The 27,192-nt window shown below is 54.8% G+C and overlaps 2 protein-coding genes across 5 annotated transcripts in view; one reads left to right on the forward strand and one right to left on the reverse strand.

Moving 5' to 3' along the window:
• FKRP (fukutin related protein) overlaps positions 1–2,816 on the forward strand; it is a 9,740-nt gene extending 6,924 nt beyond the window's left edge. The window contains exon 4 of the mRNA XM_040457928.1: positions 6–2,816. Within this exon, the coding sequence (XP_040313862.1) occupies positions 6–713 (708 nt within the window). The 3' untranslated portion in view covers positions 714–2,816. The remainder of the gene's footprint in view (positions 1–5) is intronic.
• A 4,458-nt stretch (positions 2,817–7,274) lies between these two features.
• Positions 7,275–19,096, reverse strand: SLC1A5 (solute carrier family 1 member 5). Of its 4 annotated transcripts, none has more exons than XM_040457491.1 (9): positions 17,876–19,092; positions 15,120–15,162; positions 14,641–14,688; positions 13,592–13,758; positions 10,913–11,146; positions 9,969–10,163; positions 9,690–9,824; positions 8,118–8,512; positions 7,275–7,918 (listed from the first exon to the last, which is right to left on the reverse strand). In XM_040457491.1, exons 1-8 carry the CDS (start codon positions 18,442–18,444, stop codon positions 8,278–8,280), a joined length of 1,626 nt encoding a protein of 541 aa, XP_040313425.1. In that variant the 5' UTR covers positions 18,445–19,092; the 3' UTR covers positions 7,275–7,918; positions 8,118–8,277. The 4 variants fall into 4 exon arrangements, with proteins under 4 accessions (XP_040313425.1, XP_040313424.1, XP_040313427.1 ...); XM_040457490.1 differs by having other exon boundaries at positions 8,108–8,512; XM_040457493.1 differs by lacking the exon at positions 17,876–19,092 and adding an exon at positions 17,610–17,628 and having other exon boundaries at positions 8,108–8,512.
• Positions 19,097–27,192: the final 8,096 nt, after the last annotated feature.

Below are 27,192 nucleotides of genomic sequence, written 5' to 3' on the forward strand. Positions count from 1 at the left end.
GCGAGGGGCGCGCGCGGCGGGCGGCGCTGCTGCGCGCGCTGGGCATCCGCCTGGTGAGCGGGGAGGGCGGGCGGCTCGAGTGGTTCGGCTGCAGCAAGGAGACGCCGCGCTGCTTCGGGACGGTGGTGGGCGACACGCCGGCCTACCTGTACGAGCAGCGCTGGACGCCGCCGTGCTGCCTGCGCGCGCTGCGCGAGACCGCCCGCTACGTGGTGGGCGTGCTGGAGGCGGCGGGCGTGCGCTACTGGCTGGAGGGCGGCTCGCTGCTGGGGGCCGCCCGCCACGGGGACATCATCCCGTGGGACTACGACGTGGACCTGGGCATCTACCTGGAGGACGTGGGCAACTGCGAGCAGCTGCGCGGCGCCGAGGCGGGCTCGGTGGTGGACGAGCGCGGCTTCGTGTGGGAGAAGGCCGTAGAGGGCGACTTCTTCCGCGTGCAGTACAGCGAGAGCAACCATCTGCACGTGGACCTGTGGCCTTTCTACCCCCGCAACGGGGTCATGACCAAGGACACGTGGCTGGACCACCGGCAGGATGTCGAGTTCCCCGAACACTTCCTGCAGCCTCTCGTGCCCCTGCCTTTCGCTGGCTTCGTGGCGCAGGCGCCTAACAACTACCGTCGCTTCCTGGAGCTCAAGTTCGGCCCCGGGGTCATCGAGAACCCCGAGTACCCCAACCCGTCACTCCTGAGTTTGGCGGGAAGCGGCTGAGGCTCCAGCGGCCGCTCCTGGGAGCGGGAGAAGAACGCTCATGGGCGGGGAGCTGGCCTTTGCTTTGGCGCCGCTGGCGTTTGGTGGGCGGGCCGGGGATGCCCAGCTGCCCTGCAAGGCCCAGCACAGGCCCGGACGTCGAAGACCTACGCTGCCCAAGATTTCCGAGAGCGTGCGCTTTATTCAGAGCACGGACAGTTTTTGTAAAGAGGAAAGCATGTGGGTTCTGGGCTGGACTGCCGTGACCAAAACCCCAGCTCTACCACTTGCAACTTAGGTGGGCCTGGGCGACTGTCCCGGCTTCTCTGTGCCTCAGTTTCTTCCGGGATTCAATGAGCGCCCTCTGTCCAGCTCACAGTCCGTGGGGCACTTGGTTGCTGGGGCTGCTTCCGCCACCAGGGGGCGCCGTCGTCCTGCTGTGGGGCCAAGGCGCCGGTAAGCCTGTCCCCTCCGTTGTTCTGTAGCTTTCCTGACTCTTGAGTCTCAGGCCTCTCTAATCCCCTGTGTCTTGCAGGACCGGATAACTATCCCCCTTCGCCCTTCGAGAGCCCCGGGAGGTGCATGCTGCTCTTGACCTCCTCTTCCAGAGGAGGGAACAGGCTCAGAGCCCTGAGCTGCAGCTATGGTTAAGAACCGGGTCCTGGATGCCGGCCCCACTCCATGTTAATGGTGTTACCTCATTATTTCAGCTCTCTGCACCTGTTAGCCCACTGCAAGGCCGGATAAACAGTCGTCATAACTCACTGTTACTCAGCACATACCGTGTGCCAGGCATCCTTCTCAGTATTTCACACAGATTCACTGATTTATGTCTCACCCCCAGGTCCTGAGGTGAGAGCTGCTATTATTTCCATTTTACAGGGGAGCAAACTGAGGCTAGAATGGTAAAGCCATTTGCCCAAGGTCAGACAGCTTGGGAAGTGACCGAGCAGGGACTTGAACCCAGGCAGTCAGTCTGGAGCCCACACAGAAGTTGGATACTATGCCCCTCTCTGTGGTACCGCTCTGCGTCTCCGAAACTCTGCTTTGCACCTAAGAAATGGAGGTGACTGGGTGCTGGGTGGCACTTGAGTGGTAAAGGGGTCAGGAGTCAAGGCTGGGGTTGGCTCCTGGCTTGGCCACTTATTTTCCTGGTCATCTTAGGCAAGTCACGGCCTCCCTGAACCTATAGGTCGGGTGTGGGGGATCGGTGTCATTGCAGACACATGAAGCCCTTGGAGGAGGAGGAGACCTCACAGGCCAGCAAGAGGGAAGACGCATGCAAATTTGTCCCAGTCTCCTGAGACTCAGATGTCCAAAGCCTGACTTCTTAGAACACAGCCTCTGTTTTTAGCCACTGAACCCGCAAATGGCCCCGAGACTGTTGGGTTTCCGTGGAGCGTTTGGGAAACATACGGGGATGATTTGGGGTGATCATGGGGTGCTCTTGGCCCTCCAGAGCCACGGCCCAGGGATGGAGACGTCCCATAATATGCAGGGCGTCTCCACCTAATAAAACATCGTCCCTTGTCACGTGCGGTTTTGAAATGCCCCACAGGGCATTCGTGAAGGATGTGTGATGTCCAAAACCTTTTGTAACAGGTACAGTAATATAAATTAATATATAAGTTAGTATATGCATCCGTCTATTTAAATATTTTTGATTCTCTAAAGAATGGAAACGATCCCTCTATATACATATTTCTTTAAGTTGTTTGCCAGGAACATAAGCTGAAGCTCACATCGCTCTTAATCGTTGCAATGATTTTGTTTTATTTAGAAACTTATTTAGAAATTGTTGGTGTGATTTCTTGACACAGCTATGTATACATATATATATATTCGTATATATTTATGAATATATATATCGCTTATTTATTTATTTGTTATATAAAATATATATAAAGTAACCCTGCCTTAGCTGTGATTTGATAAGGGAACCACAACAAGTGCTTCCCACTGCAACTTCCCAAGTTGCAACTTCCCACTGAGCTCAGTTTCATCAGGTGACTTGGGGTCTCAATAGATCATTTCTCTTGGCATTATCCACAGCGTTTTGGTGTTTTCTCCTCTCCTCACTGTTCTTGAACTATCGGCAATGACACTAAAATCTTTTGTAGCCTCTCTAATACTGTGTGACAGCTTTGTGCATTCGCTGTCTTTATTATCGATTAAGTAATAATTTGGCAGAAAACCTGCTGCAGCAACTAACTTGAATTAAGGAGTTTATATGAGGATGTGTATTACTGAGTTTAATGCTTTCTCTTTTAGCTAGAACAGAGATGTTTCGGTATTGTAAAAACCAGCACATTCATACCAATGTCTACTAACCAAATTTTAGCCTCACTCAGAAAACCCTGGTTAAGAATCGTCGGAGCCCAGGGTGGTCCGGCTGGCTCAGTCAGAAGAGCATGCGACTCTTGATCTCTGGATCGTGAGTTCAAGCCCCACCTCGGGTGCAGGGATTACTTAAATAAATAAAAAGTAAATAAAGTTTAGAAATCAAAAGGGGCGGCTGGGTGGCTCAGTCGGTTAAGCATCCAACTTAGGCTCAGGTCATGATCTCGCGATATGTGAGTTCAAGCCCCGCGTCGGGCTCTGTGCTGACAGCTCAGAGCCTGGAGTCTGCTTCGGACTCTGTGTCTCCCTCTCTCTCTGCCCGTACCCCACTCCCACTCTTGTCTCTCTCTCTCTCTCTCTCAAAAATAAACATTAAAATGTAATTAAAAAAATTATCTGAGCCCAGAACCGAACTCTCTATTCATGCAAACACAAAGTCCTTTTTGTAAGGTTTTGATAGGTCCTAAATGAGGCAAGTTTGTATGGTGTTTTGTTCAAAACCCGGCCAAGGATTGTCAACAATTTCTGAAAATCATGGTCTACATGGCTCTTGATAATCAAACACCAATAGCGTGTGTTTCCAGCCGGCGGGAGCTGCCTACATTACCTATGTAAATATCTAGCTACCTCCTTGGGTTCTCGCTTCTGCCCCACAGATTTTCGTATTAAAATTCCTGTTATAAATTATCGTTTTATTTCTTTTTTGTTACATTTAGGGCAATAGAGAGATGGGGGAGGGGGTTGTGTGGGTTTTTTTTTAAGTTTATTTTGAGCGTGCAACCACAAGTGGGGGGGGGGCAGAGAGGGAGAGAGAGAATCCCGAGCAGACTCTGTGTTGACCAAGGTGGGGCTCGAACCCATGAACTGTGAGATCAGGACCTGAGCCGAAAATCAAGAGTCAGATGCTTAACCGACTGAGCCACCCAGGCGCCCCTAAGAGATTGTTTTTAAAATCATGTGCAGGGGGCGCCTGGCGGGCTCCGTCAAAAGAGCATGTGACTCTTGCTCTCAGGGTCATGAGATTGAGCCCCACACTGGGTATAGAGGAAACTAAAGTAAACTTAAATAAAGTCATGTGCAGATGAGTTACATTATCTATTTCATTTCATTCCATTTCAGCAGAGCCAAGAGGGTTTTCCCAGAGCTGATAGCCAAGCCATCACATGCGCTGGTGTGGCCCTCAGGGTGGTTCAAACATGAAAATATCGGATTATAGATTCAACCTGTTGCTAAACGACCACTGCCATGAGCCCCCCTGCCCCCCGCCCCCATATTATCACTCCCCCGGCTGGACGTGGGGACTCCCTGGATCTCCCTGACCCCGGCAACCAAGGGGTTAACACTGGGCATAGATGGAGGGAATGGGGCCCCCTGTCTTAAATGCTGTTGGATGGTCCGCTCCCTTTACCCAGCAGCAAATATTTGTGTACCCTTAGTGGGCATTGCAAAATATTTGCTATGGAAAGTGGAGGGCAGGCAAAGAGCCACGTGCAAATGCACCTTTATATACATTAGCCCCAAGCTGGAAACCACCCAGTGTCCATTACAGGTGAATGGATAAACAAACGTGAAGGGTGGAGAGCAGATACTCTTTGATGGTTAAACACAAAAAGGAATAAACTGGTCTGTGCAAAAACATGCCTAAAATCTCGAAGGCACGATACAAAGTAAGAGAAGCAGGGCGCAAAAGGCAACATACTATATAATTCCACCAATGCGAAATTCTAGAAGAGACAAACTAATCCTTAGTGACCCAAAGCAGATCAGTGGTTGTTGGGCGGAGAGGGATAGACTGCAAAGGAGCAGCAGGAAATCTGGGGGCGGTGGGAGTATCGTGCATCTTGAATGTGGTGGGTTTCACTAACGTATGCATCTTGTCAAAACTCATCCAATTACTTACTTTATTCTTTATTTTTTTTCTTTTTTTTTTTATTTTTTTTTCAACGTTTATTTATTTTTGGGACAGAGAGAGACAGAGCATGAACGGGCGAGGGGCAGAGAGAGAGGGAGACACAGAATCGGAAACAGGCTCCAGGTTCCGAGCCATCAGCCCAGAGCCCGACGCGGGGCTCGAACTCACGGACCGCGAGATCGTGACCTGGCTGAAGTCGGACGCTTAACCAACTGCGCCACCCAGGCGCCCCTTACTTTATTCTTTAAATTCTCTAAAGTTTATTCATTTTTGAGAGAGAGCGAGTGGGGGAGGGGCAGAGAGAGAGACATAGAAGCTGAAGCAGGCTCCAGGCTCAGAGCTGTCAGCACAGAGCCCGACGCGGGGCTCAAACTCACAGACTGCGAGATCATGACCTGAGCTGGAGTCAAGTCGGCCGCCCAAACGACTGAGCCACCCAGGCGCCCCCCCCCCATCCAATTACCTACTTTAGCAGATGCACTTTATGGGATGCAAGTTATACCTTAATAAGGTTGACCCCTCCCCCCTACAAAAGTCCAACTGCCCTAGAAACGTTGTCACTAGGAGAGACAAAGCTGTCATCACCCTGTGTCTGCCAGTCCCCCACCCCCATCCTGTGACTATGAGCCTAGGACGCAGGTCCAAGCCTAGTGCAGGGCTAGCCTGAGCACTTCCTCCCAAGCCAGGCTTCTTCAAAGGAGCAAGAGGGGTGTCCCCAAAAACAGGGGTGGATCTGGCAATGGAGGAAGGGAGCGGGAGGTGGGAGCTGGGCCCAGGAAGGTGGCCGCACGTGTGCTTTGCCTTCTGCTCTTATGTAAACTTCACTAGTGGCCTTTGGGTGAGGCACACACATAACAGAGCCATTGTCACCAGAGGGTGAGACTCCCTAGTGCTTACACAAGGTCACACAGCTGGCAGGTAGCAAAAAGCAGGATCTGAGCTAGCCTAACAGCCTCTTCTAGCCAGGCGGCTCTGTAGCTGGAGCCCAATTCATTCATTCTGCAAATGTTTCTCGAGTACCTACTCTGTGCCAGTCCCCACGCTGTGCCGAGCATACAGTGGTGAACAGGACTAAGGTGGTGGGCACGTTGTGGTGGGAAACAGGTCTGGAGCACCTGTCCACACTGAGGAGGCCTGAAATGGTTCCTGACCCAGATCAGCAAAGTAGTGGCATGTGCCCAGCAAATCTTAAAAAATGGAATAGAAAGAGGTGCCTGGGTGGCTCCGTTGGTTAAGCGTCCGACTTCCGCTCGGGTCATGATCTCATGGTTCGTGAGTTCGAGCCCCACATCTGGCTGGCTGCTGTCAGCAGGGAGCCCGCTTCGGATCCTCTGTCGCCCCTCCCTGTCTATGCTCCTCCCCCACTCACACTCTCTCAAAAAAAAAAAAAAAAAAAATGGAATAGAGGAAAAGGGAAATACCATTCTGTTGGGCTTGTCTGGGTTACGTATTCCTCGTATATACACATATTCCATATATAGTATATATATTACCTATGCATGTGTGTATCTCTTTAACATTTATTTATTTTTTGGGGGGGGACAGAGAGAGACAGAGCTTGAACGGGGGAGGGGCAGAGAGAGAGGGAGACACAGAATGGAAACAGGCTCCAGGCTCTGAGCCATCAGCCCAGAGCCCGACGCGGGGCTTGAACTTACGGACCGTGAGATCGTGACCTGGCTGAAGTCGGACGCTTAACCGACTGCGCCACCCAGGCGCCCCATGTGTGTATCTCTTTAAACAGGCACCCTTCATAATCTAAATCTAATCCATTCCCAAAAAAGCATCAAATGGAAAAACTGAGGACAAACAATTATTTTAAGTGGGGAAAACCGTGCCCTCCCAGCTCCTTCCAGCAACCCCAACCATCTTCCCCAAACACCATTAAAACCCTTCAACACTTTTATAACCACCCACCAAGGATTTGAGCCTAATAGAAAGCACTGAATGTATCAACTGCTTAACTATTCAACACTTAATGAGCTCATTAGTGGTTATGTTTGTGTGTGATACACAACAGTTTTGCACAGAATCAGATATGAATTAGACTCTCCTTCCACACTGCAATGATCACGCGATGGAACTAAATACACAAAAACAAACCAACGAAAAGATGCAAAAGATACCCCAAGATACCATCTACAATTGGACTTGGGTTGGTGGTGCCTCCCGGGCACCTGGCAGGAGCCTACACAGGGCCCTAGGAAGGGGGAAGATAATTATTAGTAATGTATAACACGTTTCAGCAGCATACAAGACAGGATCGTTACCAAGTGAGCCACAACTGGGCATCATCCACATCCCAGACTCAAAACAGGACTTAAAAACACTTGCACGGCAGGTTTTTTATTCAAACAGCAAATTCTGGTTTAAATAAAAAAGGGGGGGGGGGGGGGAGAGCAGGGCATTACTGCCTCTATTGGATAGAGTTCAAGTATCAGGGAAGTACCCGTAAGTGGCTACAGCAGAAAGTCAGTCTCTTCCCAGGAGTGAGTTGTACATTTTCAGCTGCAAGATGGCATTACGTGGGGTAAAATCACGCACATCTTAAGTGTGCAGGCGAACTTCCCCAAACGTATACATCTGTGTGAGCATCACCCGCGTCGAGACACGGAACATTTATGGGATCGCTTCACCGACTGAGCCACCCGGGCGCCCCTTCAATGGTGTTTTTTGACAAACAGTTATCTTATTTCAGTGGATTCTTACTTGTCACGTTTGGTTTTTTTCTGTGTGGCTCATGCTTTTGGTCTTAGAAACATCCGAGGAGATACACTTGATAGTTTTATTGCTAAAAAACGTCCTTTGGAGTGACAGCAGTATTTGTCCTCAGTCTCCCCCACCCTGGCAGGGTCCCCAGGAGTGTTTGTTACAGCGGAGGGAACAGAGGGCCTGAGGACAGGGTGGGATGTGCCATGGAGCCGCAAAACACACACACACACACACACACACACACACACACACACACACACAGCTACAGCCACCAAAATAGCCATCGACCCACTGGAATGTCCTACCTCTCAATGAGGGCAGAAATCCACATGGTGACCTGTGCCTTAAGATGAGGGGGCCAGAAAGACACTATTTCTCCATCATGTTTCCTAACTTTGGGTGGAAACAGGAATTGAGGACTGGGGAAGATCTGGGGAGATAGATACACCACACACACACACACCTATACCCCAGCATCGAGGCCTCCCAGATCTGATGTCAGGGAGAGAGGCTGGGACCCTGGATCCCTTAAGTGTGCAGCAGGAAGGGCCTCCCGAACCCCGGTTCACAATCCCAATGTCCAGAGTGCCCCCATCAGCGCAGGGAAAGTCCCCATGGGGTTTACATAACCGACTCCTTCTCGCAGGGGTCTGCATCCCCAGCAGATCCCAGGCGGTGTTTGAGGAGGGGGTTCCCCTCCTCAGTGGGGGCAGGCAGTGGAGCCAGGGGCATCTCACTCTTCACTTGGATCAACTCTGGCACCGAACTCCGCATCTCTGCACGATCCATGTAATTTTGGAGGAGTCCCGCCCCAAAGGCATCACCTTCCACATTGAGGACTGTGCAGGATCGGTCCCTGAAGAACAGGATAGGGAAGTGAGTGGGAGGGGGGAGGGGGGAGAGGAGAGGGGAGGGCCCAACCTTCCCACCTCTCCTCCCGAATCTTTTTTTTTTTTTTTTTCCGAGATCGAGAATCCCAAGCAGGTTCCGTACTATCAGAGTGGAGCCTGAAACAGAGCTCGAACCCACGAACCAGGAGACCATGAGGTGAGCCAAAATCAAGAGTCGGATGCTCAACCAACTGACCCACCCAGGCGCCCCCCCCCCCAAGATCTTGAGGTCCTCGCCACACCCTCCTTCATGGAACCCTGTTCTGCTTCTACATCCAACTCATTGCTCTATCCTCCCAAATATCCCTTCCTCCTAGAGCCTCCAAGATCTTTTCATCCGGGATCCAAGAAGCCCCCTACCTCTCTTCTTTTCCATTAAATCTAAGCGCCCCATCACACTTTCTTTGCCTTAGAACCCCAAAGATCTCCTCCTCCATCCTCTCGGGACCCCAAATGATACTTCTTCCAATAAAGCACAAGATTTGCTCCTCCTAGAACCTCAAAAAGTTCTTGGGGCCTCAAAAGACCCATCCACCTCTCCTCTTCCCACTGAAATACTATGCTCTCCCTCAGGCCTTTCTCATAATCCTAAAGATCTCTTTTGGCCGCCTTATACTTTGTGGGGGTGTGTGCCATTTTCAAACATGGGACTGTAATTCACATATGGTAAAATTCACCCTTTGAAAGTATACAATCCCGTGGCTTTTCGCATATTCAGAGTCGTACGACCATCACATCTATTTCATTCCAGACCGTTTCCATCATTCTAAAGACACTCTTATACCCATTAAACAGTTATTCTCCATTCCCTCCTCCCTCTAGCCCCTGGCAACTGCTAACCCACAGTCTACAGATTGGCCTATTCCCACATGGGGCTCAGCACTGACAACATGGGGCCTGCCTGGGATTCTCTCTCTCTCTCTCTCTCTCTCTGAAGTAAATAAATAACCATGAAAAAAAAAAAAAAAAGAACCTCAAAGATCCCTTCTTTCCTTCTGATTAGAACGCTCAAGATGCCATCCCCTTTCCTCTGGAACTCCTTCCTTCCTCTACTCTCCTCCTCGGAGGCTCTCGATGACCTTCTTGTTCATCTCCTTTCCCAGGGTACCTCTTGGGCCCCTGAAGCCCCAAACCCACACTTACACTAGCCAGTCCACAGCCAGGATCAAGGAGATGTCGTGAACTGGCAGGTTGACTGCCTCCAGGATGATGGCCAGAGTGAGAACACCTCCAGACGGAATGCCCGCGGCCCCCACGCTGGACGCCGTGGCGGTGACCCTGGGGGAAGAGAAGGGCGGTCAGCGAAAGATCTCGGTAGGGGGAGAAGCTGCCACGGGAGCCCTGACCCCCTCGGGCCCCTGTCCATTCTCGGGGGAGGGGTCTAGTGGGTCCAGGGTCCTAGCTGCAGCCACCCACACTCACAGGATGGTGATGATCTTCACAAAGTCCAGGGGTTGCTGGTTGAGCTGTGCGATGAACACTGCGGCCACACACTGGAAGAGCGCCGCCCCATCCATGTTGACGGTGGCACCGATGGGTAGGATGAAGCGGCTGATGTGCTTGGCGACACCATTCCTCTCCTCCACGCACTTCATCATCAGCGGCAGTGTGGCGGAGCTGAGCGGCAGCAGGTCAGTTAGCGCACTTGACCCGCCCCCTGCCGAAGCCCCGCCCAGACCGCGCTGGCCAATCAGCACAAGCCCATGCTCCGCCCCGCCAGCCTAGACCCCGCCCCCGCCAGCCCCGCGCCTCGCCACCCCCAGCCTTCTGCAGTTCTAGGCCCTTCTCTTCCCAGAGCCAGAGGCAGGGGGGGGATCCTGTAGAATGTCAGGATTCCAACCTGTGTGAGGCCTCGACCCCCTGGGAGGGTATGGACGGCTCTCCTTCACAACACACACAAAAATTGAAACCTAAATTCAATCATGTCTAGCACACTCCCCCCCCCCCCAATAATAGACCTTGGCTAAGAATTACTATTCCCTTGGGGCTGCTGCTGTGGGGACAGCCAGGTTCTGAGGGGACAGGTGGACAAAATACCTAGAAAAGGGTGGAAAGAGCTCCCAGAGGTTGGATCCAGGGGGCAGCACTAGACCACTGTCCCCTAGGGCCAGGCCTTGTGGAGGAGAGGTTTTCAGGAAGGGAAGAAGAAATCTCTAAGCAGTCAGTGGTTTTCCAAATGCCGGGGGGGGGGGGGGGGGGGTGGAGGGGGACGGTTCCAGGACCTTATGAGAAACTTACTAAAGTATGGCCCCTGTACCCAGATCCAACGTCCCCAGATACGAAATTTCAAGGGTCTCCAGAAAGCTGATGTCCACTTAGGGCCCCTTAGCTTAAAAATCCTGCATTGGTCTGCCCCAAGGCCATACCTAGAAGAGGTCCCGAAGGCAGTGGCCAACGGTGTCACGATACCCCACAGGAAGCGGTAGGGGTTTTTGCGGGTGAAGAGGAAGTAGATGAGGGGCAGCACCAGGAGCCCATGGATGGCGTGGCCCAGCAGGCAGCACAGGATGTATTTGCCGAGACTGGTGAAGAGCAGCCCCACGTCCTCCACTGCCACGATCTTGCCAGCCACCAGGAACAAGATGCCCACGGGGGCATACCTAATTACACAGGAGACCCACTGCAGCCTCTGACTACGTGCCCGCCCAGGGCCGGGCTTTGCGCTCAGTGCGCAGCCGGACCACAACCTCCCTCGCGGGCAGGAGACACCCAGATCCATGTGTGATTGAGTTCGGGCACCTTCCCTGCCTGCCATCCTCCAAGCTCCATCCCCTTAAAAACAGGGCAGAGGGAAAAAAAAAAAAAAAAAAAATAGGGCAGAGGGGAGGGGCGCCTGGCAGGGGGCAGGGGGCTCAGTCAGTTACACGCCCAACTTCCGCTCAGGTCATGATCTCGCAGTTCATGAGTTGGAGCCCCACATCGGGCTGGCGGCTGACAGCTCAGGGCCTGGAGCCTGCTTCGGAGACTGGCGATTCCCTCCCTCTCTGCCTCTCCCCAGCTCACGTTTTTTCTCTCCCAAAACTAAACATTAAAAAAAAAAAAAAAAAAAAAAAGGAAGATAATAGAGCAGAGGGAGATCAAAGAAGCTTGGGAGCCTCTATTGCCAGCCGAAGTACAATCGCCAACCAGATTTGGACTTAACATGTGCCCCCCCCCACCCCATGCGTGAGGCATTTACGTTTCGCGGTTATAGTAGCTAGGATGATTTAAACCGATTCAATCTCTCCCCACGTCCATGCAATATAAACAGTCCGCGGTTCATGTCTTAATAACAACCCATAGATATAAAGCGGTTGAATCTTTACCGCAATCCCACGAGGGAGCCCCTCTTTTAGTCTTTTGAAGCTATGGTTGAATTAAAATCTCACAGGTCCGTCAAACAGGGATATTAATGCTACCAGCCTCATAGGAATGTCGGACGTTAATGAGGTGCTAGGTGAAAGGACTTGAAAGCTTTTTGTACACAATAAGTGATCTATGAACTTCTGCTGGGATTATTATCGCCCTTTCCTGGAGCAAAGATCCCAGGGGCGCTCGTGCCTCCCAGCCAGGAAGCCTCCCAAGACTGCCTCTCTGTTTGATCACTGCGGCTTGTTGTCTCTCAAACCCCTTCCCCTCTTTGGTAACAGAAGAAAGGCGGCATTTCCCAGCCACCTGTAAAGCTAGGTTTGGCCAAATGCCCAAGCTCTGGCCTGTGGGATGTGCCCACAAGTTATACAAGTGACGTACTTGATAAAGATTAGTGTTGCTCAGAGGCACACTATAGGTCAGGCAGTGCCCCAAGGACTTTACACGTTTTTCTTTTGTTTTGTTTAACGTGTATTTATTTTTGAGAGCGAGGGAGACAGAGCGCGAGCAAGAGAGGGGCAGAGAGAGAGGGAGACACAGAATCGGAAGCAGGCTCCGGGCTGTCAGCACAGAGCCTGACGCGGGGCTCGAAATCACGGACCGTGAGATCATGACCTGAGCCGAAGTCGGACGCTCAACCGACGGAGCCGCCCAGGCGCCCCAGGACTTTACACGTTTTAAGTCATTTGTGCCTAGAACTGTCAATCCCATTGTCCAGATGGGGAAACTGAGACACAGCGAGGTAAGTAACTTGTTAGAGGGCACGCGGGTGGGAAGCGGCTTGGAGCCTGCTCTTACCCACCCACCACCCTGACTCTCTGGCAAGGAGCCTTTACGAGGTTGTGCAGCCTCTTAAATGTCGCCCGCACCAGAATCAGGATGGGGCGGGGAGTGGAGGGATTTGTTAAAAATGCAGCAATCCTGCTCCCTCTCCTGACTTCCCACCTTCTCGATCTCGAGATCCTGGATCTTGATCCAGGGAAGGTAGAAGCCAGAGGCCTCTGCACATGTGAGATCATTTAATAAAACTGATAATAATAATAATCATAGCTAACATTAAGTAAATGCTCAGCAGGTGTTAGGCCTTTAAAACATTTTGGGGGGGGGGGCGCCTGGGTGGCTCAGTCGGTTAAGCATCTGGCTCTTGATTTCGGCTCAGGTCATGGTCTCACCGTTCGTGGGATCGAGCCCCGAGTCAGGCTCTGTGCTGTCAGCACAGGACCTGCTTGGGATTCTCGCTCTCCCTCTCTCTGCCCCTGTCCCACTTCTGTGCTAGCACGTGTATGCAGACACGCAAGCTCACTCTCTCTCTCTCAAAATAATTAAAAAAAAAAAAGAAACCACTTTGTAAGTGCTTTACCTTTACCTCATGCCACTCGTCTCCTATACATTCGATCACATCTAAGTCTCTGCAACTGAGATGCACTAGCTAAACTGGGGCCACGGCTTGGCCGTCCATTTTGTCACTTTCCAGGAGGGTCCGGAAGGTGCCCCCGTCAGTCTTAGCTCCCATGGGATACAGCACTGTCCTCACGTGATAATGAGGAAACTGAGGCACAGAGAGGGTAAGTCACTTGCCCAAAGTCACACAGCCAGGGGACGGTCAACGCTGGGTGCGGGTCCAGGCCAGGCGGCTCCAAGCAACAGAGGGAGGGTTGCCCGATCCCACATGCCCAGCCCCCACTCCCCCCACCTACCACATGATCCAGGAGACCAGCACCATGGTGGCGTCATTGAAGGAGTTGAAGAAGCGGATAAGCAGCTCTCCCTTGGGCCCCAGCTTCTGCAGGGCCACGCCAAAGATAATGGCAAATACCACCAGGCCCAGGATGTTCATACTATCTACCTCATCCCCAACGGGCACCTTTGGGTGAGGAACAGATCAGAAAGGGAGGAGGAAACTCAGTCAACCCGCACAGTCACTAAGGGCCTGTTCTGGGCACTGCTGGGACCCAGCACAGACAAGATGGCTCCTTGGGTCCCTTCCTCCCAAGGCTCACGGTCCAGGTCCTGGGGAAACAGACCTGTCATCAGGGACCACCCACGATGGTTGGAATAGGGAAACCCAAGCTGGTGTGGGAATTGAAGGGGTTGCCGGCTTGGTTGGGGGGAGGGGGATCAGGGAGGGCTTCGTTGAGGAAGGGGCAGAGATCTGGAGAATAGGAGGCTGAACCAGGTAAAGAGCGGCAGTAGAAGGTTCTAGAGAGAGGAAACAATGCGCAACAGTCTGGAAAGGGCAGCAGCTCGGGCATTCGAAGAGCAGAAAGAAACCCACTGGGGCTGGAATAGGCCGGGCAGAGCCAAAACAGGAAGCTGGGTGGGCGGCCAGGCAGAAGCCCGATTCTGCAGGGTCTCCGGGATTGTGGCCAGAAGCCTGGGCTTTCTTCTGAGGGCACTAGGGAGCCCAAAGGGGCTGCAGGCAGGGGAGAGAGAGCGTCAGGTTTGTGCTTTGGAAAGACCACTCTGGCTGCCAGGCGGAGGAGGGTAGGTAGGAGAGGGGGGCTCTGGGGGCAGATCATCCCAGGGCAGGATGGGATTCGGGCAAAAGAGAAGCCCGGACCAGGGAGGGAGAAGAGGGGGCCGAACGAAGGTGCCGGAAGAGGCTGCAGAGAGTGTAAAACAAATACCACCAGATGTCTGAAGACAGGGGACAAACAAAGGCCGGGGTGGGAGCAAAATGGAAAACCCACAACAACGGGCCAAGGGATGCACCCCTTCCTCCCCCCATCCCTTCCCCTGCTCTCACCTTCACCTTGGTTCCGTTGATCCATCTGCTTTCATAGACGGTACTGTACTGCAGGTGGGGTTGGGAACGGTCAGTATCCATGGCCATGGAGGCTCCCCCACCCTGTCCTGCCCTAAGCGCCCCCTAAACATGATCTCCTTCCATCCCCGCCAGCAACCGCCCCGAGGCAGGATTTTCTTATCAGGCGCCCATTTTCCAGAGGCGGAAACCTGAGGCTCGGAGAGGAAAAGGCAGTTGCCCGGGGTCACGCCGCTGGAATTAGAACCCAGAAGGGGCTCAGAACCCGCATGCTCCTTTCTCGAGGAGGGGCACGGGATGGGTTTCGGAGGTTCCCCAAGGACCCTGCGAGATCGTTCAGAAATATGCGGGCATGTGCCCTTGGCCAGGCAGCACCGTAGAGCTGGCACCAAGGGGCTCCAACTGGCTCTCCCCCTCCTTGCCCGCCCCCCACCCCTCGGGACACACCCCCAAGGACTCACTGAGCTGAAGGCTGCGGACACCAGGTTGGAGGGGAAGATATTTCTGCAGAGACAGACACGGAGGGGGGGGCGTGTTATTAAATACCACGGGGGAGGGGTGGTCTGAGGAGCTGGGTTGGCCTCTTGCGATGGGAAAAAACTCGGGAGGCCCCACTGGCCCCCAGGCCCCAGCCAGGCTTGGTCAGGCAGAGTTGAGCCCTGGCCCTGCACACTTTTCCAGGGTGTGGGGAGTCTGAGCTGGCCTCCCAGGGCCCCCGTGGTGTGGCCGGCCAGCCCCGAGGGATTGTGGACTGGCCGTAAGGAATGCTGGCTTCCCAAGGCAGGCTGGGGTAGGGTCACCTGGGCCTCAGCTCCACCCTGGGCAGCAAACTTAATACCCTGGGCGTGTTGCATCAGCCAACTTCCTCCTGGAGGGCCGAGAAACGCTGCAGCCCTGGGGCTGGGCTGAGAAAGGCAGGGAACGGGGGGGGCCGCGGCGGGCCTCGGCATTGGAAAAGGGGGAGTGAGAGAGGGTGACAAGGGATGGCGGTGTGTGCGCGGCAGCCCGCATTCAACGTCACTGGGCGTGTCAGGGGATCAGCAGGACCCTGACCCTCTTGCGTCTCGGAGAGGGAAGCAAAGAAGGGCTGAAGCGTCCACAGTCCCTGCAGTGCTTGATCTAAAGCCACTCGTGTAATCCTGGCTCAGGGATCCGCACCATCATCCCCATTTTCTAGAAAAGGGAACCGTGGGGCGCCCGGGTGGCTCAGTCGGTTGAGCATCCGACTTGATTTCCGTTCAGGTCTGGATCTCATGGTTTGGGAGACTGAGCCGACCCTGAGACTCCGCACTGAGCTTGAGATTCTCTCTCTCTCTCAGTCGCTCTCCCTCTGTCCCTCGCCCCCACTCTCGCGCGCTCTCTCTCTAAAAAAAAAAAAAAAAAAAAAAAAGTAGAGGCGCCTGGATGGCTCAAGTCACTTGAGCGGCCAACTTCGGCTCAGGTCATGATCTCATGGTTTGTGAGTTCGAGCCACACATTGGGCTCTGTGCTGCCAGCTCGGAGCCCGAAGCCTGCTTCGGATTCTGTGTCTTCCTCTCTCTCTCTGCCCCTCCCCTGCTCGCGCTCTGTCTGTCTCTCTCTCTCTCTCTCTCTCAAAAATATATAAACATTAAGAACAAGAGTACTTAAACATAAAAACAGTAAAGGGAACCCAGACAGCTGGCTGGAAGGTCCCAACCACTCCTCACCACGTGAGTGGGGGAACAGCGGTTGCTGTGGGTCCCTAGACAGTTTCTCATGTCAACACGTGAGAAACTCGGGGGCAGAGGTGAGGGTTCGGACTCGCGGGACAGGGTCCCGCTGTGGTCAGTGGCATCCGCGAGTGGCCGTGTAAAGGGAGGTTAGTACACCGTGGGTGAGCACACGGGTGACAGCCGGTGTAAGGCCACGCGTCAGTGTGAGAGAGGCCACAGCTGTGGCCGGGTGTCCGAGGGCCTGTGTCCAGCTCCGCGTCAATTGGCCAGAAAGCTGTGTGGTTCTGAGACGTTCCAGAAAAGTCTCTGAGGGGCTGGCCAAGTGTGAGTGACTTCTATTTTGGCACACAGGGGGAGCCTGTACACATACACATCAACAGCCCTCGAGTGGGTGTGCCCTTGGCCGGGGAGGCCCGTATCCACCCAGGCCTGGCAGGGCTGGGCCAGGACCCAGCTAATCTCGCCCCGCCAGGAGACGACCATCCACTACAGCTTTGGGACACCAAGCCGGCCCCAGAGTCTCATCTCAGCCTGCGCCGATACCCCCCTGAGAGGCTGGGAGAACCCTGTTCTGTGACTCATCATTTCCTCCCCCCCCCCCACTTCCTGGAAGTCCCTAACCCACCTGGAGACACTGAATCAGGAGGTCCCAAAGGCAAGGCCATGTGGACCCAGGGGTCTGCCCTCCTCAAAAGGGAAGAACTATTCTTGGGATGGGGCGGAGGGGGTGTGGGGGGGGAGCAGAGACCAGAAGGCAAAGAGCCTGCTCTCTTTCTAACCGGTCCTGCTGGCCCCCGCTTCTGGGCCACCTGGTGTTGGTTGGGGGGGGGGGCGAAAAATGGAATGGAAAGTCTTTGGAGGTGGCAGGATTTAGCAGGAAGATGTAAAAAGGGAAGTGGCCAGGGCCCAGCCCCGGGCGGGGAAGGGAGGCTGAGAAAAAAACCTGGCTGTGTCCGGGTAACGGGGATGACACATAATGTGGGGGAGCCCTGGGACTGGGAAGAGGGCCTGGCACAGGTCACTCAGATCTCCTCAGGTCCCCTATGAACTCCTCGGGGGTCACAAGCTCTCTGACTCTGGACTCAAATCCTGAGGCCCTGAGCGCCCCCAAATCCCCTCCCAAGTCCCCCCAGAATCCTCACCCCTCACAGAAAAGCCTCTGTATCCCTTCCCTCCCCCACAAACTCCCCAAGCATTACTTTCTTCCCTCTACAAGACTTCCTTGTCTTATCACCGTCTTGCAGCGTCCCCACTTACGTCCCCAGGCGCCCCCATTCGAAGCCTCCTTCCCCAGGGGTCTGTCCTCACTCGCTGGACTCTGACCCTCAAAGGGCCACACCATCACCATCCAGCCCTGGGGCGGGGGGGGGGGGGGGGGGGTTGTCCAGGCTCTGGAGGACTCAAAAGCCTCTAGCGTTCGCGTGGTCGCTCCGGCCATCCCTAACACGGGTCCCCTCCCCACGTGGCTTCCCCGCCCCCGCCCCCCCCCCCAGACGACTTCCACCGGGCGGGCGGGGTCTGACCTCACAAGATCCAGGAACGAATCGAGGACTTCCTTGCTGGGGGCCTCTTCCTGGGCGCCCGTGGCGCCGACCGAGGCGTTGATGGCGGCGACGGTGGCGCCCGGCCGCAGGGCCAGCGCCAAGCCCACGCCGAGCGCGGACGCCAGCAGCGTGGTGACCAGGAAAAAGAGCAGCGCCCAGGCGCCCAGGCGGCCGAGCGCGCTCGAGTCCAGGCTGGAGGCGCCGCCGATCAGGCTGCACACCACCAGCGGCAGGATGATCATCTTCAGCAGGCGCAGCAGCAGCTCGCCGGGGAAGGCGAAGGCCGCCAGGCGCGCGGGGCCCAGCGCTAGCGCGCCACCGGCCCCCGAGACCCCCAGCCCCAGCGCCACGCCTGCCACCACGGCCGCCACCGTCAGCAGCACCAGCAGGTTGGCGCGAAGGCAGCGGCGCACCCGCTCCCGGGAACCGCAGCAGCGGCCTCCTGCCGGGTCGGGGTCCTCTTTGGGGAGCAACGTCGGGGCACCGTTCCCGGTGGGCTCGGCCGCCTCGAACCCCTTGGGGTCTCCGCGCGGGGGATCGGCCACCATGTTGGAACGCCCCCCGGAGTTCTGCGGCGTCTGGAAGCTTGCGAGCGCTTGGGGGGCTCCTTCCTGGAACGCCGACGTTCCTTAGAACGGAGAGTTTTGTAACACAGCCTGGAGGCCGGAACTTTGGAGGGTTCCTTGGAGCTGGGAGCTCACAGCGCGGGGGTTCCTTGGCTCGTGGAAGCTGGAGTGTCTGAGATCCCGAAGCTGGGCGCCGAGGCTCCTCTGCTTCCCAGGTTGTGTCCTGCGCCCGAAAGCTGGGAGCCCCTGGGTTTCTCAGCCCTAGGGATGGGAATACAGGAGTGTATCAGGCTGGGACAGGGGGTCTTGGGCTCTGGAAGGCTGAAGGCGTCCAAGTGGCAGAGGTCCTCAAGAGGCCACGTCCCGGTAGCGCCGATCCGGGAGGCAGGGATCCGGGGCGCCGGGGTCCTGGAAACGGAGGCTGGGAAGCTTGAACCTGGGGGACGGGAGGGAGACAAGAGCTCCAGGAACAGGGGAGCTAGGCTTTTGCGTCTGGGAGGGGAGATCCAAGTCCCTGAGTGCGGAAGGCTGCGGTCCAGGACCCTGGGAGGTAACCGCCACCGATCCCGGGGGCAGCTCGCGGGCGCGCCGCGTGGCTCTGAGCCCGCACGGCGGAAGCTGCGAGAATTAAGGGCAGGGGCGAGGCTTGAGAAGGCGGGCAGCGAACCGCGGGCGCCGATTGGCGGCAGTGTTTAATAAGCCATTCTGCGAGCGAGAGGTGGGGCTGAGGCCAGAGTGGGGCCAATCAACCGTAGAAGGCAGACTAACAAACTCACTATCGAGGGGCGGGGACACTGGGGGGGGGGGGGAGGGCGGGGGGGCCCTGTTGGGGCGGGGCCTAACGAGCGAGGCTTTTTTTTTTTTTTTCCCGCCAAAGGAATCGCGATGCAGGTGGGGGCCGTTAACCGACAACAGTTCCCTGGCCTGAGGGTCTCTAGAAAGTGCAAGTGGTCGGCAGGTGGCTCAACCCAGCTGCGACGGCTCCGCCCTGAGTCCAGCCTTTCGTCGCCTCTGGGAGCTCAAATTCCTCGAATGTAAAATGCAGATTAGGAAAAGCTCATCCCGCCCATGACTGGCGTTAAGATTTCAATTAGATGGAGTTATTTATTCAATAATGGTAACAAGGAAAACAAATACAATGTTCCCGGGGCGCCCGGCGGGCTCAGTGGGTGGAGCCTGCCTGCGACTCTTGATCTCCGGGTTGTAGGTTCGATCCCTACGTTGGGTGTAGACATTACCTAAAAATAAAATCTTAAAACACGGTTTTAAAATAAATATTCCCAGTTCAGAGCCCGACGCTTATCAATAACGGCAGTTCCCATATTAGGGTGGTAATCCACTCACCCCTGGGTATGCAATTCATAATTCACTCGTTAAAAATTAGAATCCACTCTTATGTGCTAATGATTTCACAAACGCTTTCACCAAATATTTCCCCCCACATTTTATTATGAGAAATGTCAAACATACAAAAAAAAATTGTAAAGTATCTTGCAGGGAACATCCATATCTACAATTATTTCATCAAATTTCTCTGTCGTGTGTATTATCTATATTATAGGCATAGATGTCAGTATCTCGTCTATATTATTTCTATCCACTTATCTCCCTATCCATTCATCCATTCACTTTTTAAACTTCATTTTGCTTAATTTTCTTTGTTGTTTATTTATTTTAGAGCCCTAAAAAATATGGTCTGGGCTCCGACCAGCTCCGGGTGCTGCTGGTGAGTTCTCCCTCCTGGTCACCACCAGCCCTAAACCCAGACCCACTTGGGAAGGAGCTTTGAGAACTGTCTTTGAGAACACATCTGCAGGATCTCAGTCAGTGGGGCCAGGCTGAGCTGAGATCTGCCCAGGCTCTGAAGCACGTGCCACCCCAGGCACGTGTGGCCTTGCGGGCCTCCTACCTGTGTTTCCCAGACACTCCGCGTTCCCAAATCTTCCCTCCTCCACTGCTTTAGAAAGCCCCCACCCCCTTCTCACTCTTACAGGCTGAAGTTATTTTCATTTACAAACTCCCGCTCAGCTCCTGGGCTTGGCTGTGCGCGAGAAAGTGTGGGCGCTAAAGCTACCGAGGCATAGGTTCCAATCCGACCTCCGCCACTTACCGGCAGGTGCAAAGCCCTGAGGCGGCAGGAAGAGAGGCTTCCGCCCCGTTAGAAATGCTGTCGGACGTTATCTTGTCGCCACTAATCCTCGAGACCTCAAGCCCTAGTTTTTCTGATTTGGGAGCAGACGGAGGAATGGGGTTTGCTGTGGCCCAAACCCCCTACCTGGGCAGGGAATTTGAACTCGGGTGTCTCTGACCCTAGGCTGCGCCCTCAACCCCTATGGGACACTGTGGCTACCCCTGCACGTGGCTCCTCCCGTAAGCAGAGGCATTTCTGTCGGGGGACCATCATCTATTCTGAGCACAATGTCAGGCTCTGTGATGGATGGTGCTAGGGCCCTGTCCTGCGGGGACTCACAGGACAAGTGGGGAGACCACTCATCCCCAGAAGGTGATGACAGAGAGAGCAGGGCTGGGATGGGCAGCCCAGAAGGGATGCTTGACCCAACGTGGGGGTCAGGGAAGGCTTCCCGGAGGAGGAGACATCCCGCCCGGGATAGCGAAGAGTTGGACCAAGCCCAGGGAGAGGGTATTCCGGGCAAAGGGACCAGAACCTGCAAAGCCCCAGACTTGAGAAGAGCTCAGAATGTTCCCAGGCGTGGCCCTGACTTAGTCACTCCACCCTCTGAATGGCCCCAGTGGCTTCCCTAGGGACAAAGTCCAAATTCTCCGGCTGGGCATCTGTCTGTCCAGCGATTCATTCCCTCAGTCAGTCAACAAACCACAGCCACAGAGCAGAACACAGAAGAGCCGTCAAATAAGACGAGACAGACGGGGACCTGGATGGAGGGCAGGCTTCAGAAATAAATCCGGTGTCCAGAAATATTGTTGAAGAGGAAAACACGAGGGACGAGAGAAGGCGCAGAGGACCGGGCCCCGCACCTTCTGTGGGAGAAAACAAGTATTTACCCGCCTCTGTCTCGAATGCACTGACGGTCTCTTGCAGGGTGTCACAGAAGCTGCCCGGAGTGGCTGCTTTCAGAGACAAAAGCGTGGCTTTGCGGTCCAGCATGAGCGCTGGGGCTCACCCAGCTGCCAAACGGAGACAGCAGCGGCGGCGTCTGGCCTCAGAGCTCACGGAGGGACCAACCAAGGTCACGTCTACCAAGTGCTCTGGTCGGTGGCCGGCCAGCTGCAGCCCTCATGGGATTCGAAGCTGGGATGACCTCTTGAGAGCAACATTTTATCTAAGGCCAAAGTGGAAAAGGGCTTTTTCCATATCTTCCCTCGGACACAGACGCCCAGGCTGGTGCTCCCCACCCAAGAAGCGTTCGGGTCTCAGGTTAACTGGGCAAACAGAGCCTGAGAGGAAGCAGCTGGGACCTGGCAGCTGGGTTTCAGGTGCGGCGGCTGCAGGTGGCCAGGCTGGGGGGGGGCCCCCCGCGGGCGGGGGCCAGGGAAGCTTCTGGCAGCCCTCCTGGTGAGCAGGGCCCTGGGGATGGAGACGTGGCCCAGGCTGGTTGGGCAACACGGGCAAGGGCCAGGCTGCGCCCAGGCTCTGCTCTTGAATTTCAAGCGTGGGGGTGCCAGATGGGGAGGCAAGATGGTGGGGAGGAGTCTCCAGGACTCAGGGAACCCTGGAACTCAAAGTTGCCCCGAACGTTCGGGAAGTACAGGGTGGGTCTGGGCCAAGAGGGGAAGGTTTGAGGGTTTGGTCCAGGATTGGCCAGTGGAGCGTCCCCACCCCTTCCCCTCCTCAGGCTTGGAGAGAACAGTATACCAATTAGTCCCAGCCAGCCTTCCTTCCCCTCCGCCAAGCCTCCCACCCAGACTGGAATTTCATCATTGGAAAAGAAAAGGCCTGGGGCTCTGGGAAGGAGGTGAGAGGGGCCTGGAGGACGCTGGGCGGAGCAGTGTGGCATCTGCACCGCACGGAGCAGGGAGGGCCTTCCTGGCCTCAGTCTGCCGCCCGCGAAATGGGTATTGTTTGGCTCCGTGAGAGGACGGGGTATCTGACAGCTGGAGGGACCGAGTTGACTTCGGGGGGGGGGGGGGGCATCCGCCACCTCCCTCAGACCTGTGATCGGGAGCCCCCAGGGGATGCGGCCTCTGCTCCTCCCTCAGATTTGCATTCATGTGTTCAGCAAACTTTTTCTGAGAAGCTCAGTCTGGGAAGTGAGGCCAGGGACAGTTTCCTGGACGAGGGGGCATCTGAGCTGAACTGTGAAGGACGTCAGAGCTGACCAGTGAAGGAAGGAGGGAAAGGGGAAGGGCAGAAAGACCTGGAAGTAAGGAATTTATGAAACTAAGAAGAGTTCCATTTGGAAACTGCCAAGAAATGAGGCCCAGAGGGGCCGCCTGGCTGGCTCAGTTGGAAGACCATGCGACTCTTGATCTCGGGGTCTTGAGTCCGAACCCCACATGGGGTGTAAAATAAAGTCCTGGGGCGCCTGGGTGGCTCCGTCGGTTGAGCGTCTAGGCTCTTGATTTCGACTCGGGTCGTGATCTCACGGTTCTCACGGTTCATGAGATCGAGCCCCATCTCTGCGCTGACACCAGGGCGCCTGCTTGGGATTCTCCCTCTCCTTTTCTCTCTCTTCTCCTGCTCTCTCTTTCTCTCTCTCTCTCTCTCTCTCAAAAGGAATACATACACATTAAAAAAAAACAAAGTCTTTAAAAAAAAGACTTTAGTCAAAATCATTCATTTAATTCGGTTTAAAGGCAGCGGGGTCCTGCTGCGGTCACAGCGGTGGCCAAGGGGGTTCCACTCTGTCCTCAGGGAGTCTTAGCACATCACATGCTTCCGTTGCGTGTTGACCTACAGATTCCCGGCCCTGAGGCAAAACAGAAGGAAGTAAAATCCTACCACAACCCCAGAAGAAGAGAAGGAGAGTATCAGTGGCCGGTCCTCAAGATTCTAGAATTGCACTCTTTTGATGGGAGTGCTTAGGGGTTCTTAGCACAGTCTATACATCTGTATTTTCTTTCTTTTTTTTAATGTGTTATTTATTTTTGAGAGAGCGTGAGCAGGGGAGGGGCGGGGGGGGGGGACAGAAGATCAGAGGAAGGCTCTGTGTTGGAAGCAGAGAGCCCCATGCAGGGCTCGAACTCGAGCAACTTGAAATCCTGACCTGAGCCGAAGTCGGCTGCTCAAGGGACCGAGCCACCCGGGCGCCCCTCCAGATCTGTATTTCCCAACCTCAGTTGTTAACCTACTAGGCGTAAAACAGTGAGTCTCAAGCAGTCAATCAGGGCATGTGTAAAAATAATTATGGTTTCCTGGTATTTTAACTTAACTCTGGGCGCGCACCTGTTCACACACATACTGCGTTGCCGATAAAATATGAATTCTGTTGTGCGTGGAGTGAGGTAAATTGGACACACTTGGAAAAAATTGTTTTTAATTTTTGTTAACGCTTATTTATGTTTGAGACAGAGACAGAGCATGAACGGGGGAGGATCAGAGAGAGAGGGAGACACAGAATCCGAAGCAGGCTCCAGGCCCTGAGCTGTCAGCGCAGAGCCCGACGCGGGGCTTGAACTCACAGACCGCGAGATCGTGACCTGAGCCGAAGTCAGCCGCTTAACCGACTGAGCCACCCAGGCGCCCCTGAAAAATTTTTTTAATGTTTTACTTATTTTTGAGAGAGAGAGAGAGAGTGCAAGCAGGGGAGGGGCAGAGAGAGAGGGAGACACAGAATCCGAAGCAGGCTCCAGGCTCTGAGCCATCAGCACAGAGCCTGACGCAGGGCTCGAACCCACGAACTGTGAGATCGTGACCTGAGCCGAAGTCAGACGCTCTACCGACTGAGCCACTCAGGCGCCCCAAGTCAGAAACACTTTGAAAAACACTGGTCTGCGGCCCCTACCCAATCGTCTCCCATCTTTTTCTCACACAAACGTCTCTTTGCTTTCAGCCAAGATTTTCTCATGCCAACCCAGGGATCCCCTGTGTCCTCCAGACCCCCAGCCTGGGTCACGTGTCCCTCCAAGCTCCTCCAGTCCCTCGAGTCTCCCATCCCAGCCCTGCCCACTCTGGATGGTCACTGTCTGGGGATAGGTCCGTCCCCTCCATTGGGCTGGAGGGCGGGGGTGTCTTCACCGCCGAGTCCCCAACATTGCCCTGCACGGGGCCGGGGCGCACAGTAGGGGCTCTGGGAATGTGGTCTGACTCTTCCAGAAACGGGAAGGAAAGGAAAGAGGCAGGACACTTGGGTACATCGGAGCCAAAAGACTCGGGGCCTTCAGGCATCCAGGCCTGTCTGGGAAGCCGAGGCCTGGGACCCTGGAGACTCGCCCAGACCTTCCCTTCCTACCTTTCTAGTTATTTATTTAAGAGCCGGCTTGTCTGGGCTGCTCTGCCCCGCCCCCGCCCAGCTGCAGGCTGTCAGGTCTCTGCGGCTTGTGGTGCAACAGTAACTCTCACAGTTAGGGTACTGCCCTCCTAACTTCTCCCCACACCCAGTTAAGGTCCTGGGAGCTGGTTCCCAGGCCAGCTGCCCCCTACCACCACTCCCGGGCCTGCCCCGGGACCCCACCGCTGCCTCAGAGCTCGGGTGACCTGGATGGAAAGACACTGGATGCTTTCAGGGAGTCAGGATAGGATAATGGTCAAGGGTGTGGGGTCAAGGGTACGGGGCAGCGACAGGGGCCCTCCCGCTTCTTAGCTGACCTTGGGCGAGGGATTCTACCTCTGAGCCTCATGTCCTCAGCTCTGAAGCAAGATGAAAGTCGTATTTACCCCCAGGGTGGCAGGAGAATTAAATAAAACCAGGTGGCTGCAAAAGATAGGCCTTGGCCATGTGATAAGAGGTCAGTATATGGTACATTAGTCTATCAGTATATCAGATTATTAGCTTTTCCCTTTAGAGATCCCTGGTCAGACGTTCACCAAGCCATACCCCCCCTGGGGGCGGGGGGCGTCTGAGGCGAATCCAAAGGAACATGGCCTTGGGACACCTGGGTGGCTCATTTGGTTGGGCGGCCGACTTCGGCTCAGGTCATGATCTCACAGCTTGGGAGTTCGAGCCCCGCGTCGGGCTCCGTGCTGACCGCTCGGAGCCTGGAGGCTGCTTCTGATTCTGTGTCTCCCTCTCTCTCTGCCCTTCCCCCCCGCTCTCAAAAATAAAATAAACATTGGGGCGCCTGGGTGGCTCAGTCGGTTAAGCGTCCGACTTCGGCTCAGGTCACGATCTCACAGTTCGTGAGTTCGAGCCCCGCGTCGGGCTCTGTGCCGACGGCTCAGAGCCTGGAGCCTGCTTCACATTCTGTGTCTCCCTCTCTCTCTGCCCCTTCCCTGCTCATGCTGTGTCTCTCTCTGTCTCAAAAATAAATAAACATAAAAATTAAATAAAATAAAATAAACATTAAAAAAAACAAATTAAAAAAAAAGGAACATGGCCTCGTCAGGAGCTAATTCAAAGGGTAAAATGATCATGCAGCCTGTTCACGGTGACTATGTGGGTGTCATCTCCGAAGGCAGCCGGCGCGAAGGACCAGGACGTTGTGAGTCTGGAGTTTTTGTCACCTCCAGCCCCCTGAGGCTAGGGCAGCCCCTGAGTATCAAGTGCTCTCCCCACCTGTGCGGCTGGCCAGCTGGGTCCCCGGAGAAACTTCCAAAGAGCCACCGCTTTACTTCTGAGAAGAGTGTGAGGCCAGTGACCTGGCTTTGAGGGGGGGGGTCGGGATTTGCACTTGAACTTGAGATGACGGGGCATCTGAGTTCATCTGAGTGCTGATTAACAGGCTCTGGCCAAAGTCCCCCCCCCCCTCCTGCCGGAGTTGTGGGGTGGGGAGGACGGTGAAAGATGCTGCCACCTTGACCTCAAGTAAGGCTTAGTTACCATTTGAGGGCCCATTAGAGACCAGTGGGTCCGATCCCCTCGTGGTACAGACAAGGAAACCGAGTCACAAAGTCCCCCAGGGCATTACTGGCCAAGGCAGAGAAGCCGTCAGCGGGGATGGAGATGGGGTATCAGGCCGGGAAGAGCGGAGGGCACAAACATCCAGAATAACCCAGAGAAGTCAAGATACCTTCCATCCATTTTATTTTTTTACCCCAAGGCACCAAGTTAAAAAAAATGTATTAAAAAAATAAATAAATAAGGGGCGCCTGGGTGGCTCAGTCGGTTGAGCGTCTGATTTCGGCTCGGGTCACGACCTCACGGTCCATGTGTTCCAGCCCCGCGTAGGGCTCTGTGCTGATGGCTCATGGCCTGGAGCCTGCTTTGGATTCTATGTCTCCCTCTCTCTCTGCCTCTCCCCCCGCTCACACTCTGTCTCTCTCGCTCTCAAAAATAAAGAAACATAGAACTTTTAACATAAACATACATTTAAAAAATTTTTTGGGGGGGGTGAAATTGACACAACATGAAAATGAACCGTTTTCAAGCAAACAATTCAGCGCCATTCGGTACAATGCCAGTGTTGTGCAACCACCACCTCTGTCTAGTTCCAAGTCATTTTTGTCACCTCCCCCAGCCCCTGCCAAGGAAACCCGTGCCCATTAACCAGTGACTCCCCATCCCTGCCCCCGGGTGCCAACACCAGTAATCCGCGTTCTGTTTCTGTGGATTTGCCTCTTCTGGGGATCGTGCGCACAAACGGAACCGCACAGTATGTGATCGCGACGGTCTGAGTGTGCGTGTCACCCCCAAGTTTTTATATGTAGAAACCCTA

Source organism: Herpailurus yagouaroundi, unplaced genomic scaffold (genome assembly GCF_014898765.1).
Source record: "Herpailurus yagouaroundi ecotype Mexico unplaced genomic scaffold, PumYag 220, whole genome shotgun sequence".
Lineage (NCBI taxonomy): Eukaryota > Metazoa > Chordata > Mammalia > Carnivora > Felidae > Herpailurus > Herpailurus yagouaroundi.

Bases quoted from the DNA above. Each gene is read 5' to 3' on its own strand.
- SLC1A5 (XM_040457491.1), bottom strand. From the start codon at position 18,444: ATGGTGGCCGATCCCCCGCGCGGAGACCCCAAGGGGTTCGAGGCGGCC. The intron at 14,689-15,119 runs GTGAGTCCTTGG...CCCCACCTGCAG, and splicing joins TGTCCGCAGCCTTCAGCTCA to TACAGTACCGTCTATGAAAG. The intron at 11,147-13,591 runs GTAGGTGGGGGG...CTGTGTAATTAG, and splicing joins CTGGTCTCCTGGATCATGTG to GTATGCCCCCGTGGGCATCT.